Source organism: Meleagris gallopavo, chromosome 6 (assembly GCF_905368555.1).
Source record: "Meleagris gallopavo chromosome 6, MGAL_WU_HG_1.1, whole genome shotgun sequence".
In the NCBI taxonomy this organism is placed as follows: domain Eukaryota; kingdom Metazoa; phylum Chordata; class Aves; order Galliformes; family Phasianidae; genus Meleagris; species Meleagris gallopavo.
This window is the reverse complement of record NC_139409.1, coordinates 20,169,858-20,185,821: the sequence shown is the minus strand read 5'-3', so window position 1 is coordinate 20,185,821 and position 15,964 is coordinate 20,169,858. Positions and strand designations below refer to the sequence as shown.

Genomic DNA, 15,964 nt, shown 5'->3' with positions numbered 1-15,964 from the left:
ACCTTGTGCTGGCCAGGAGCTACAGAAAAAGAAGGAAAGAGAAACCACACATCCATTCACAGAAAAGCTGGAAAATTTGAACTTCCCTGAGTATTAGGCAGCTTTCATAAACTTTGTTTTCTTCTTTGCTCCTGGGTTTATATTGGCATTTAGATAGGGAGCAAAAGATATAAATTCTTGTATCAAATAAGATAGGCTGCTCTTTTCCAGAAAGCAAATAGGTAGATCTCTGTCTGACCTGAACCTCTAGCAAAAACTGGATTTAACCTTTGTGAAAGAGAAAAAAAGGCTTGATTCATCCTCACTTTTCAGAAACAATATTCCCCAACTTGTAATTCCGTCTCTAAGTGCATCATCTAGCAGAGCATTACCCATCTCTCTGTTCCTGATTTCTTAGTAGGGATGTGTCTGCCTTGCAGTGTTAGGTAAAAGGGCTTGAGAAAACAAGCACAGCTATAGTTACAAGTCCTCACAAACTGGTGCCTGAAATCCTGAACTGCTTGCAAGCATTTTTGAGCTCGTCTTCATACAACACTTCGGTCTCAGCAATGGAAGAGAGAATTGCTGGGAGACTCTCACCTTAGACTATGGCAATACATGATTATACCAGCAGCCAGACATTACAGCTGGCTCTCATTTCCCAGTCTCCAGAGTAATGAACTTCTGAGAGTGAAGTTTTATTACTTTTTTCTTTCTATAAAATGGTTGGCTTTACAATATAGTCATTAAAAAGCCTAAATGAAAAAAAAAAAAAAAAAGGTCTTTTTCTAATCTTTTACAATCCTCCTTGAATCACAGCCATGGTCATTAGTTTGGGAAACACTGAATTATAAGCTAGTTTCCTAGACCTTCCAGAGTCAGCAATTGCTCTGCCTCTCAGCTGACAGCTAAAATAAAACTTCCTTCCTATTCCTTCGAAGTTCTGTCCCTTTTTCCTCTTTGTACAAAGGCTGCCCTTCAGGACTTCCGCCAGGAGGTGAGAAGAAAAGCTCTCTGACACAAGGATTATTTGCTTCACTGCCTAGCATGTTTGTCCTGGACTTGCATTTCCCCATATGATTTCCTTTCTTTCTTTTACCCACAGGAAAGTATTCTATTCTTGTGCTAATATTGTGTCACGGTTCTGCTATTTTTACAGCTTTATTTTGATGCTTCAAATCTGAGATTTAAGGAAGAAGTAGACAACTAACAGTAAGGTTTTTTTTTACTTAGGTCATTGTTTTCTGAGAGATTCTCACCAGTGACTGCCCATCCAGCTTCTCAGTTGAGGGACAGAGGGAAAAGCCAGTTACAATCAATGGAGTTTTTTTTCTAAAACAAATAATATATATAATAAACGCAATCCATCTAACACATAGTAAGCTAATACCACATTGTGAAATAGCAGGATGCATAGCTCAGCCAATGATTACAAGAAGGAAAAATCCAATAAATCTCACAACTGAACTAAGTATGCCAGTTCCTTAGTGTAAATTTTAAAAGACTGAGGCCCATCACCCAAGCTTTTCATTAATTAGCTTAAAAGATGCTCCACAAATTGTGATTTTTACACTGGGTAGACTTCTTGGTTCCCAGTGTGACCTGAAAGAATCTTTCCTTTCCTTCTCTCTATCTTCCCAATCTTAGAAATGTCAGGAATGCAATATCCTGTTTTCTTTGGTTTTGCTGGGGGGCCTTGTGTGTGGCTTTAGAAAATGTTTAAATGCTGAAACTTTATTAAAGAACTCTCTGTCCAAAAGAGCCTCGTTAGTCATGGACAGTGAAAACCTATTAATAGTACCATCAACAATGTATAAACCAAAAGTCAGAACAATGTTTAAAAGCCCTTTCTTTTGTCAAATGCTTAGAGGTCCTCTCTCTCTTCAGTCTTGTCATAGCCTCACTTTATTACTTTGCAGTCAGCTTTTCCGTTTGGTAAGACTGTAATTGCTATCATAGACTCCCCTTTCCAGCAATTTTCCTCTCTCTTTTGAAAAAAACCTCTTTCAAGTTTTTTTTTTTTTTTTTACAATTATCACAAAAAGACAAAAGGCTGTTCTGTTTCTTTGAAAATCACAATTTTCCCTTCATAAAACAGCACAACTTTTAAGAACATTAGCCTTGAAACAACCCAAACTAACAAAAGTGATTTCACAGTGTGTTGGGTAATAAAGACATAGAATTCCTCTGTGGATGTGGACATTTCACAATGACAAAGTATGTTTTATTGTACTCTTGCTAGGCTTCTGAATTATAATGTGAAGAAACAAATTTGCTTCCAGAAGAGACAGTGAAAGTAAATATAGACACATGTAAAATATCTTCAAATTCCACTCTACTTATGGTGCTAGGAACAGTGCCTTTTTAAAAAATAACACCTCCTCCCTAGCAAAACTCAACTGATGCCATCAAATTGACAAATTTGAATGCATGTCAGGTAAGCTAATAAGGAAGAATCAAAGATAACATGGAAAGGAAGAGTCAATGTAGCAGAATGAAAACGAACAAACAAACGAGCATAGAGAGGCCCAAACGAAATATCTGCCTTAAAGAAGTGTCATTACATTCTTGTTTTTTTTGAAATTAGATCAAAGCCACTAAGAACCTATGTACAGCCTAGCATCTCTTCAGACAGCAAAAAACAACCCAGTAACACAACCAAGGCAATCCCTTCTTCTACAACACATGTTTTGAATCAAAAAAGAATGCCAGGATGGAGGACACATCACAAGTTCAATAAGCTGAGAGCATTTGGTTTTTGAAAGTGGGGGAAAGGGTTAAGCTTTTTATTGTAAACTTCACATGTTTTATGTTAATGTAACTATTTGAATCCTTTTTTGATTTCTGACCATGTCTTTTGAAAGAAAAGGGAGTACTTGTTTTGTCTGACTTTAGCTCTCTGGAAAGCAAACTGGAATTGTCCAAAAATACATCTATTCTTAAATTTGACCTCTGCCTTCCAAAAGGAGCAGTTTAGGCATGATGCATTTTCCAGAGAACAGAAATATGAAATTCCCTTTCTAGTGGAAAAATCTTACCTGGGTAATCATTCTTGTCTACATCTGAGTCTCCTCTTAGAGTGAAGCCAAATCCCGAAGGCATGGACTGTGATGCCCAGGCTCCGTTGAGAACCTGGGAAGGGTCAGTTTTTAACCCATTACTGTATCCATTGTAAATGAGCACTTTACCTCTTCTGTCTTCACCTGCAAATGGTGCACCAATGGCAATGTCTGTGGTGCAGTAAAAGAATAAAGGAATATGCTTAATTAAAATAAGCAAGAATTAAGTCCCTAAAGGAAAACAGACATAAATGGCTTCTATGTATGCTGAAGAACTATCACTTTATGTACTCACCTATGAATTCTACTTTTAAGGCAAATAAGAGATTATGAACATTTTTAAATATGTCAAAATTTCATGATGAATGCTTACAAAATCATCCTATGAAGGGGTTATTACATTACAATAAATTACCAATCAACACTGAATTCCTCTACCCTATCTCTGAGGCATTTGATAAGCTTTAATAAACCAACATCTAATAATTTTCTGTTTCTACTTAATTTCATTTAAACAAAGAAAATTCCTCATTTCCTCTATTATATTATCGATAAGGAAGAGCTCTTATAAAAATTTATTTTCCCAATAAGATAGACAACATAGACAACAAAAGACTACCCCTTTCAAACATACACTGCTTTTGTACACAAAAGAGAAAAATGGAATATAATAATTTATCTATACTAAGACAACATGCTATTGAGAAATGGGAGCAGTACTGAGTCAAGAATCCAACAGAAGGCCTTGGGCATTGCAACTAAGCACTGCATATCCAAAAAGTAGAACTCAATTGCTCTTCGTAGTTCTAATACACAGGAAGCAGAGAGAATCACAGATTGAGGTTCAGCAGCTGTACTAGCTGAGCTAGCCAATAGGAAACAAGACAAGGGTACATATCTACAACTGTAATTTTTAGGATCTCATCCAGGAGCTGATGCTGGACTCGTTTATTAAACTTGATTTCAGCACCTGGAACTCCTACCTTCATGATAACAGTGCAGTGCAACAAAGCCCTATAGCTTGTACCTTCAGTTGTGAAGTAGAAGACCTTGACTCTAGATTCTTCCTAGAACTCTTCATACAGTGAGAGAAAAGCGGAATCATGCCTTCCTTTCCCTACCATAACGCCAAGGTGACCAGTCTTCCCCGCTCAGAGAAGTTGAAGGGATCTGTTATTGCTCACAGGTAGAAAACGGGAAATTTTCCTAGCTGAATCCTATGGTGGGACTCCAGGACAACCCAGTGAGGGTAGACTCTCTCATAAGCCAGCAACTTCTTCCCACAGGATGGGATTCTGGTTTTGTGCACCCTGAATGCCAATAAAATCTGATGGCTCTTGAGATGACACATCCCTTGCACAGGAGTCACAAATTGTCCACACTGTTCTAGAGTCTACTGCTGTGAAAAAGAGCCCTCAAGTTAAGGAGGAGCTAAGTTCATGTTTGTTTTTTTTTTTTTCCTGAGTGGCCTAACTATCTTTAAGACTGCTGTTCAAAATAACTTCTCCAGCAAAAACTTCCTGGGGTTTTTGATGCAGAGATATCTGTATAGCAGATCTCTAACAACCTGGAAACAGGAAGGAAATCTATGTAAGTAAGATGAGAGCGTTATTGACCATGTGTAAAAGACTAACTCAAGCTGCTCAGGACATCCAAGCTCTCTCACACAATTAAGCAAGCTTACTTTGACTATTTTTCTGAACTTAGTCTCCTAGTTTACTTCACAAATATTTTCTTTTGAGTTTGTGTGGTATTGGCATTTGAGAAAAACCCCACTGAGAAGCTGCTTCTTTCAGAGCTTGATTACCAGTGGAAGTCTGATTCCAAAATAGTATGCATGTATTTGTCCAATTCTTGTATTGCAGCTAAGCTGCTCCAATTACTAAGCCTCTTTCAATTCATCCAAACATTTGAGGGAAGAAAGAGAACTCTGCTTTTAAACAAATGCAAAATCTTAATTACTTAAATCTAATTATAAAACAACAGATAGTATTTTTATTCAAACGTGTTAATATTCAGAAAAAGATAGCAGTGTAGCGAATATGAATGCACTTCTATAGATAAGCTTTTAATTGTTTGGCCCTAAGTACCAGTTTTATTAGGGTTAGTGTGAATTCTCTTGATTTTGAAGAGAAGTTACAGGTTAAAAAGTCTTCTTCAGGCATTGCACAGCACTTCATGTTCACTGCTTAGCCATTTCTAATGTCAGTGATATACAGTGTTGTGGTTTAATCCAGGAGGCAGCTAAACACCACACAGAAGTTTGCTCACTCCTCACCAGTGGGATGGGTGAGAAATTGAGATGAAATGAAGAAAAAAAAGGACATAATCATAAAGAAATGATATATATTACCACTTCATAGAAAAATTACCATTATATCCATCCTGATTGAGATCTCCAAGGTGAGTGATTGCACTGCCAAATCTACCGAACACTTCAGTGCCTGTCAGAATTTGCGGATCTCGGAAGAGGAAAGCACTTTCCTGCAGGTACAGGTAGACTTGCCCGACTTCTTTAGGCTTGCTCTCAAATTCTCGTTCCATAAACAGAGGGGCCCCAACTAAGATATCATCTAAACTGGAATAGTCAAACAAAAATCAGTGTCACTGAGAGACAGCATAATCAACAAAGTTCATCCATTTAATAAGCATGAAGCAGAGAATTATCATAGAGTCATAGACTGGCTGAGGTAGGAAGACATGTCTGGTGTTCTAGTACAAGATTTGGTCAAGGCATGGTCAGCAGATGAGATTACCAAGGTTATAGCTACTCAAGTTTTCAATATCTCTAAGTATGGAGATTCTATAACCTCTCTGGGCAACCTCACAGTGAAAACATTTCCTCTTAGCTTTAAATAGAATTTATCATACTTCAATTCATGCCCACAAGACACTGAAATGCTATATTTTACAATTAACAATCCAGAAGTCAGAAATTCAACTCAGAGGTGAGTTGTATTAATAGAACAAATTCTGTAGAACTATCTTGCTAACCGTCCTAGTGAGAGACAAATTTCAGTATAAAATTCAGATTTCTTCTAAAGCTATGCATCAGTAAGTGAACAAAAAACAAAAATATCTTTTTTTTTGCCAGATTTTTGAAGTAACATACATGAAACAGGTTAAACATCAATTCACAGAGAATTCCTCATCACTAATTCGAGTGTAAGCTGCGAGACAAAGCTAAAGCTTCATTTCTGAAAGGTCTTCTGTTGAGTATTAGGTTACACGAGCAGCTGAAGAGCTCATGTAATTTGCCGTATCAAGTATTAAAAAAAAAAAAGATAGAACCATAGAATCACTAATGATTGGAAAGACCACTGAGATCATCTAGCCCAATCGTTAACCTTACCACACCATGCCCACTAGCCATGTCCATAAAGTCCCAGAAATACAAAGCTCAGAGAGAAAGGCTCTTTTATCTGTTTTGCTGATCCAAGAAGTATCATTGAAATAAGATAGACTGATCAAAGGATAAGTTGCCTGTTTTGAAATACGCTACCAACATTTATTTGGCAGAAAAGAGACCCTTTTCTGGACAATACAGAACAAAATCAAACAAGATTGACAGATACGTAACGAACAAATACATTTTGAGATATGAAACAACAGTGTCAGATGTCTTTCTGAAGATTGCTCAAGCCCGTGTATACTAAGGGGAAAATTACCACTATATTCAGTGACAATGGTCATCCACATCAAGGAACTCTGTTGTTGCAAAGAACTTGTACCACTTGATCCCAGAATTTTAAATTTAGAAAATACATACTCTTGCTCTAACATGAAATTCTGTTCTAAATTTATAAACTCATGGAAAACTTTATATTCTTAATTAATCATCTTCTCAACAGTGATGTATTCAGAGACATGAATAAACCAATTATTGAAAAACACTCTACATTATTTTTTCCTAAACCTGATAGAAAAAAACAAATGTTTATTTCATGAGTAGCTCAGCTATTTCTTTAACACAGATATATACTGTGCTTCTAAGATGTATACCATAAAATTTAGTAGAGAATAGACCATTTACACACCTTTTAATCATGTTGTAGGACTTACACATTCCAGAAATTTTGACAAAGTACTTCTCAAAATATTATTTTTCTATAAAGCTTTATAATAGATTTCCATAAAGGAAACTGTAACTCAAAATGTTAGGTCACTTTCACACAATTCTACAGTTCTTCTTTATAGGTCAAATACTATCCCATAATAAGGATATTAAAAAAAAAAAAGGAAGCAGATGCTGACTTAACATCAGAGGTGGGGTTTTCCTGCTACATTAAACATCAAAAGCCTTCTACTAATGGAAGATGTTAGAGGCTGGGACAGAATGTCAGCTAAAACTGTTGCCACGAAACAACAGCAACAACAGAAACAGTGTTCTTTTTTCACAAGTTATTTTAGATCATGATTTTTTTTTCCACAAGTTACTTTATGTACAGCATGTACTAAAAGCATTGCACAGTAGTACTGTAATCTATTATTTTATGACATCACAGTCCAGATGTTTCCATTGAGATTGAGACCCCATGGTATTATGCACTGTATAAACCAAAAGGTAAAAGATGAGCCTAGCTCCAATTATCTTTCTACAAATGAAGGACTGTGAGGATAATGTAAGACTTTTAGAAGCGATAGGGAACCAAAAGATTCAGAGCCAGTAAGCTGCTACTACACCAGTGCAAAACAAGCACATGTTGAAACTCTGGGCTGTACAGCAATATCTAGAGTGCATTAAGTGGAGAGAGAGGCAGACTACCTACCACCCAGTATGGACAAAAATTCCCTAAACAGATTCCTAACCTTAAATACAATTCTTAAATACCTGCTGAGATGGATGCAAACAGACCAGAGCTAGAGTCCATATATAAGGATTTTAGCACCTCGGATCAAAGTGCATGGTCCTGTGTTATTTTTCTAGGAAAATTTCTATTTTTTTAGAATAAATTAAAATGATTGTATACAATACATGAGTAGTAAAGGGGACAGGACCAGAACTCAGCATCTAAGATTAGCCGGGTTACAAGAGGGAAGGATGGGAGCTAGGCACGCATACAGTGACCCATCTCTGAACTGCTTTTGACAGCAGAACTACCTAGAGCAACCAGAGCACTCAGTTTACATTTGCTACAGCTCTTGACATGTCCCATCCATACCAAAGCCTTACACTTCTCACTCTCTTGCTTTCTCTCTTCTCAGCAGAGCAAGAAAAGCTGCTTCAACAACTCCTCTACAAGACTGCAAGTAGGAATTCTCCCTCTGACAATTTTATATTACTGCCCATAGACAGTAATATAACTGCCACAAAGGGCAGTTCAGAGTGCAGAGGTATTTTGAACCCCATCTTTAAATTCATTTCATCACCACACTATAATGTGACTGCTAGCATCAATTGGTATATTTATCTTCATGCCAGCACAGGAAGGTAACTAGCCAATATTGCTTCCTTTCTTTCAAAAGAACAAACAAACAAAAAAACTCAACCAACCAACAAGCATAGAAAAAAACACTTTAAAAAGCACAAGCTGACTACCACCTGGGACTGTATGTGGTTTCTTTGTATCTGCTGTGTAACAAAAAGCAGGAGTTTTGTCAAAAATTGTCAAGAGGTCAAAGCATAACTATGGAAAGCTTTGATATAGGCCAAATAAAAGACCAGTAAACAACTTATTCCACATTTTATTGGACTGTCTTGGTCCAAATTGAGAGTGTTTTTTTTCCTCTTTACTAGGAATGCAGTCTGCAAGCTGATGGCACAGCTTGATTTGCTAAGCTTCATAGTAAATTTCTCATTATTATTGGGTAACTAAAGGGTATTTCAAACAATGCCCTCAATTTCCCCGTTCTGCTTACAGCTCTGATGCAGTACAGATATAAATGCAAGAGTCATCCTGGAACACTTGCAGAACTGCTAGAGGAGAAGGTCGATAACACGGTTTCCTAGGATGATCCTAATCTTAGAGCCATGTCATCAGCCTCATTACAACAAAATATCATCCTCATTAATCTTTTCAGCATAAGACTTGATGAGGCTTCTGCTACTGGTAAAGCTGTCACTACCTCCTTTGTCTTTATACGCACACGTACAACACAGTTTTGAGTGGCCATTTCCCATTTGCTTTTTTTTTTATTTCCCCTCCCACTTTACTCTCCCTTTCAGATAAACATTTTTATTGAGTATATGTGCAAATTGGCAACAATGGACTACATGTAATCAGACATGCTTATCACATAGAGCTTCTGGTGCTTTGTTTTCTGTGCAATGTTCGGATCTCAGAGGGAGTCAGGTTTTTTTTGTTTGTTTTTAAAGACATGCTGGGAGAACACACAGGCCTCAACAGCAATTTGATTGCATTATTCACAAACTGTGGTCTTAGAGGCACACAGAAAATACAAAACCTGCAAAGTAACCCTATGATTCACAGGAAATAACCCACATGGGAAATAGCGTGGTCCAGTGAGAAGTTAACTAATAAGATCCCTGAAAGTCCAAGACATGCTGATTGTAACTAAGATTGGTATTCCTCCACTTTTTCATATCAATAATATCTTACAGTAAGATTAAACAAACCCCAACTTTTTGTATTAGAAAAATAGGAATTTTGAAAAGCTAAGATAACATGACAAAATCTGATGTCAGAAACCCAGAAAGATTTGACTAGTGCAAAGCTGTCACTGAAATTGCTGAAGATTTTTTTTCCTTTTTTTTTTTTTTGGCTACAACATTTGATCACCTTATTACTTTTCTCTTTACTTGTATCCCTAACTTTTTAAGGGTTTAGTAGTTCCTGATGGGAAGCAATGATACAGCAGTAACATGAAAAAAATCTATTTAATGCACTGTTTTTAAGCCACTAATAAGTAATTGCAAGAACATGAGAGTGGTGCAGCTGAGACATTCTGGAATATACAAGAGTACACACAGCTCTAAATATAATCCTGGCTCACCTCTGTGCAGACTTCCAAAGTTGTGAGCCTCACTGATTTTACTTCCTTCCTGGAAAGCTTGCATCAACATTTGCTTACTAAATTCCCGACTTTCCAAAGCATTTAATATGATTTTACACAAATTCAAAGTCAGCAAGTGATTTGTTGAATGGGACCTGAAATCCCAGTGTTGACAGTTACACAGCATTCTCCGAGACAAGCACAATGGCCATCCTAACAGAGATGGGCCACTGACACTTCTTTGGTCCCCTAGATGATGAAAAAGGATTGTGAACCAGCAGGTGCTGAAATGAGTGATACTGAAAAGCTCTTAAAACTGGGAAGTGAGGCTTGGAATGATCTGCATGTGAAAAGACTTAATTGCTTTTAAGTACGGAAGAATGAAATTGTGACTTGCATCTACCATCAGCAGCTTGCCTTTTTTGGTTCACTGTACCTCTACCTGGATGTTTTCTGAGACCTCAGACATTCCTGCTTTACTGTACTGCATTTAATACATATTCAGGAAGATAAACTCGCCCAATCTAGCAAACAGCTGTGCCACTGTAATTGCACAAAGATAAACCGATGCAAAACAAGCAGAAAAGTAAGAAGTCAAGAGAAGCATTTGAGGTATGAAGCATCTGAAAACCTGTGTTTGTTAATAAATTCGAGGCACTGCTTCTGTGAATGTTCAGTGGAGCTGAATGTATTTGGTAACCTACCCATCATTGTTAACATCAGATACTGCAACAGTGTACCCAAAATAAGACGCCATCTGGAAATAAAAAACAGATAAGCTTCATATAATATATCATTTTTAAAAAGTCTTACTGACAAACCTCATTTGTTTCAATGATTACTAGTTTTAAAAGACAAATATTTTACACAGTCTTGAAACTAAGTTGATGAAATTATATCCTCTTGATATATAATACTTCATCACATAGTTGTTTGGCATTACCTGTTCACCGGTGAAATTCTGGATTAAGGTCAAATCTGAAGAATTAATGATTGAGACCTATTAACAGAAGAAAGATACGAAAAGTTTCAAGCACAGAGAGATATGATACAGTATAACATCACTGTGAACCAATTTGAAACACTGAAGGATGGTCCATGGAGATCAAAAAAATACATCAACTATTTTCTGTTGCACCACAGTTTTCCTTGTCTTGGATATATCACTAGATTTTATGAGTCTCAAGTCTCCCATGAAGAAAATGAGGAAAAAATACATTTTCCATCCTTACCAGATACTGTGAACAGCAGCAAATCATAGACTATCAGCTAATCAATGATTACATTATTAGGCATGAAAATATAAATTCTAAATATACATTTTTTTATATGTAAATGCATATAATATACATAGAATATATACATATACATATGTATGTGTACATACACAACTTGCCTCTGAAAAAATGGTTTAAATAAGTTCCAAAAACAAGGAGTTTGGGGCCCACAAGACAAGAGAATGCATCTGTGGCTGGGATCTTTCTGCTACCCAGTCAAGTTACACCTGAAACTTGGATTATTATTTTTTTTTTTCCCCTAGGAGGGAATAGGTGTGTATCCACACATCTCCCTTCAAACTTTCCTTTCTAACTGTATATCACCACTCCTTGCATTTGGAATTCAGTATATATTCTCAAAAAGAACGTACATGAAACGCTCCCATCTGTGGGATAGCTTAGCACTCAGTGAGAACTGAGATACCACTCATACTTGAGAAGTGCCAGTAACCAGGTATTGAAAATAGACTTCAGAGCTGAGTAAGAGCTCAATATTTAAAGCCCAGGCCAGTACGGCAGGTCAACGCAGCCAGGTAAACCTGGGAGTGAAAGTCAGTGGCATTTTTCTCTGATTAGAAAGTTTAGGCTCTAAGAAACAGAGAACAATATAGCCTTTAAGCTTCCAAGTAGTCTAATGTTATTTTCACTATAAAAAAGGATAAAATGTGGGTCCAATACATACGTAGCCAAAGTTCTGCGCACCCCTTGGGACTCCAGCAACCAGCTCTGAAATACAAATGATCAGCAGCGAACTGGTTAGGCTGTCTGAGCAACACATGCAACACGCATTCCAGACCACTTAAATCTTTCTTTATACATAATCTTTAGGATTTTGGCTTGTTATCTGTATCAGAAACACCTGCATATCACTTCAAGACCTTCATTCATGAGATTTTAACATTCATTCAGTGCATCTAGTTGCTTGAAATATTACAATGAACTGTTGAATACACTCATCCATGCCTAGACAGAGGTCTTTCTCGAGTGCTATTCAGCATAGTACAGCACAACAAAGCTATTCCTACAGTTCAGCTGCTCCTACAATTCAGCTTGCTACCTGACAGCTGTGGATTGAACAAACCAGAATTAGCTGTGGCATCACACATCATCATACAAAAGCTAAACACAACTGTCATTACAAATTCTTCTTTTCCTTCTGGCTGCTTAACATTTCCTCACATCTGTTATTGGGCTGAGTGCCACAAGACTATTTGATAAGTTATGCACATGATAGCTATCTAAAAGCATTACAAGCAAGTTTTGGTGACTGGTATTGAGAACTCAATGAACTGGAACATGAAACTTTGGACTAAGCTGCCCTCTGGGATGTGATCCTGCACAGAGGCCAAAGTTTAAACAACTAGTGGGGAAAAAAAAAAAAAAAAAGCAAAATAAAGAGCAAAGCCACAGATAGCAGTTTTACTGACAAAACCTTCCCTCATTAGGATATCTATATCCATAACAGAAGAGCAGGAGTTTCATACACCAGAGCATCTCAGACATCTGCCATAACTAATTCCTCTTCACCAATTCCTTTTTGTGTTCATGTACTCTCCTGCAGTTATAAGCATTTGGTCAAAGGGAGATGGAAACAGTAATAAAGTACTACTGGGTCAGACAACACTGCAATTCTTTGTGCCAGCAACTACCCCACACTGTACCATCAGATTCAAAATAGTGTCTATTTTTTTCCATCCCAAAGTGGCACAAGACAAGAAACTAACTTTACAGAAAATAAACAGCAGCAGCACTGGAGAGCTGGCTTCATTTTTAGAAACGTACTCAGCCTGTATTGACTTTGTAAGTTCGGACCAAGGAGCTGCTCATCCCCTCAAGAAAGCTACTCTTTACATAAGGTGATGATGATCAGTCGGAAAGCATTACAAGAGATACATAGCTCTGAATGTAAGAAACACCAAGGAGCGCAGATTTTTTTTTTTAAACTATGTTTCAAAATACTGTACAATTTCTGGAAATAGCTAAATCTCTAGTTAAACATACTCTATGAAACAGACAGATGCAAAGGGAGCTTTTTTTCCCCATACACCAGATTCAACAGTAATGACATCTTTAAGCACTGCTACTAACTCTGTGATATACCTGTTTCCTCATGAATGACAGCTACTAACCGCAAATTTTGACTAGTTTTGTCCTGTATCAAACCTACTGGTCCCCAGAACCTTTAAAAAAATCTCAGGTGTGATTCTTCTTCAGACGCATATCCATGTACATTCAGCTCTTCCTTATTCAGAGGATCAACTGAACACTAATCTTCCTGTAGAATGTTCTCTCGCTCTAAACCCAGATTTTAATAACAGGAATTCAATTCTTTCGTTTCCCATTGTGAAATACAAGGCTCAGGAGAGGACCAGCAGCATAGGAAACCTGATCTATCATGCTTGTGGAGGAAAATATTCTGTATGAAAAGGGTCAGCTAATGAGCTATCCCAGGCATCCTATCCGTGAACTGCAACTAGGGAAACATTTACAGAGCCAAGAGCTGCTCTCACCAACAAGAGGAAGCATGCTGGTATAGTCAGCCCAGGAGCTGCTGAATGCTATCTCCTCTGTTTAGCTGTGAAGTTATGTGGAAGTTAGAAGTGTGCTTTCAACATACGCAGATGTTTCCAAACCTGTATCTGGTCACCCAGGTGCTGAGGTAAAGCAGTCTCTATGCAGCTTGAGTATGGAACCAAGAACTGTGCAGGACTCTATTGTTGGTTTCACTCATAAGTAGTCATCACTACACTGGTGAAATTCAGCGAGCTTGGCTGGTTTCACCTACTGATGCTGCCACAGCTCTGCAGAACAGATGCACATGCAGAAGGACAGTATCAACTGATTCAGATTTTTGGATTACTTAAATTCTGCTCTGTCGTCACACACCTTCTAAAGGAATATTTGCCTCTATGAATATTAGCTACAGTGTTTCAAGTGAATAAAAAGATGTTCCTGCACACAGACCCAAAGAGAAGAACTTAATAAAGGCACAACCATACGGTTTTCTTTCAAGTACGTGGCTTCTTACCTTCTTCAGAATCTCCAGTAAATTCCCCAGCAGCTACTGAGTATCCTGTTTAAAAATAAATTACAAGCAAAAAACTTAATAAACCATTTATTTTCAAAAATATGTAAAGACAAAAAGATTTTTCTTCTCATCTGCTCATCAGAATGTACACTTTCTAAAACTGTGTGGGAAGAAGTGGAAAATTACCATGTTATCGTGACTCAGTTAACTGTAGTTCTCAAGGAATAAAAGATCTAGCCTGCTTCTCCCCAGATGAGATGTTAAAGCATTAATACTTAATAGTTTACCTGAAAATCAGGAGGTAACTAGGAGTTTGCACTAACGGCTATTGGCACAATTTAGGTTTTTTCCAACTGCGATGTGTGTGTAACGCTATAATGCGACAGAAAGCACAGCAGGCCTACAGTCCCATTTTTGGCTTTTCTTTGTGTCGTTATAAAGACCTCAGCAGCTGCACTCAGTGTAAGCATAAAGGAATGCCAGTATCCCAATACACCCCCAAAATTCTTACAGCTGCCTTGGCATGGTAGGGACTGGGAATGCCTGAATATTGTCTATTATTGCACTGGGTAGTACTTGGGTCTTTCCTGATCAAACTACACCCAGGAATTTTCACTGCCAAGTCTTGCCCTTGCACCTTCTGTGGTTTATAGCCCACCCTTTCTCTTGTAAAGGAAAGTCTAGTCAAGAAATCTATTGCCTTTCCTAATGCTTCTAGTGAGTCAGATGTCAACATGAGATCATCAATATAGTGGCACAGTTTGATATTAGGATTATTTCCAATCTGTTAGGTCAAGTGCCACTAAGTTTCAACAATATGTTGGTGAATGCATGTACCCTTCCAGCAGGACCTGAAAGGTCTCCACTGCCTGCCTCCCCACACAAATACAAACTAGTCTTGCAATTATTCATGAACGGAAATACTGAAGAAAGCATTTGCCAAGTCTAGAACACAATGGTAGGTTTCTGTCCCCCTACTCAATGTGTCCATCTGGGAGGCAATATTGGGTACTGCTGCATGAATGAGCAGCATGACCTTATTTAACTCTGTAATCCACTGTCAATCTCCATGTGCCATCTAGCTTTTGTACTGGGCATATGTAGGAATTATATGGGCTAGATGCATGTTTTATGACTCTACTTTTTCTAGAACCTGCACCACTCCGGAGATTTCCTCTTGCCCTCCCAGGAGTTTATACTGTTTAGCATTAGTAAACCAGCACAGATCTGGTAGACAAATACACTCAAGTTTCACACTGCCTCTCTTAATATCATCTGCACTGCCTGGATACTAGTGCATCTCTCTCTCAGTCTGAACTCTTCTATGGTCATCTGGAGAGACAGACCCCATTGTATACATATGTCCAGTATATACTCTGGGACTGGGGCAATAGACACCTTATACTCACAGGGAGGGAGATGCCCAACCCTCAACTTCAACCACGTCTGGGTTACAGGGATGGTCTGTCCCCCATAGCCACCAGTCATCACTCCAACTCCCTGGAATTTGCTCAGATCAGCATAAATAATTGGCATTTCTGCACCTATGTCAACTAATGCCATAACTCACTGCATGTTCTTTCAAGACCAAAAAATAGTCAGTTTGACATAGGGCTTCTGGTCTCATCTGGGGGCCCTAGGTGCAAGGTGTCTGGCATCCCCTGTCA

The 15,964-nt window shown here is 37.9% G+C and overlaps 1 protein-coding gene across 1 annotated transcript in view; it reads right to left on the bottom strand.

The window, feature by feature from the left end:
* Window positions 1-15,964, bottom strand: part of ITGA8 (integrin subunit alpha 8) — a 102,179-nt gene that overhangs the window by 65,703 nt on the left and 20,512 nt on the right. The window contains exons 8-13 of the mRNA XM_085227351.1: window positions 14,298-14,342; window positions 11,952-11,995; window positions 10,936-10,992; window positions 10,697-10,749; window positions 5,411-5,616; window positions 3,018-3,209 (exon numbers count right to left, since the gene is read on the bottom strand). Coding sequence (XP_085083477.1) covers window positions 3,018-3,209; window positions 5,411-5,616; window positions 10,697-10,749; window positions 10,936-10,992; window positions 11,952-11,995; window positions 14,298-14,342 — 597 coding nt within the window. The remainder of the gene's footprint in view (window positions 1-3,017; window positions 3,210-5,410; window positions 5,617-10,696; window positions 10,750-10,935; window positions 10,993-11,951; window positions 11,996-14,297; window positions 14,343-15,964) is intronic.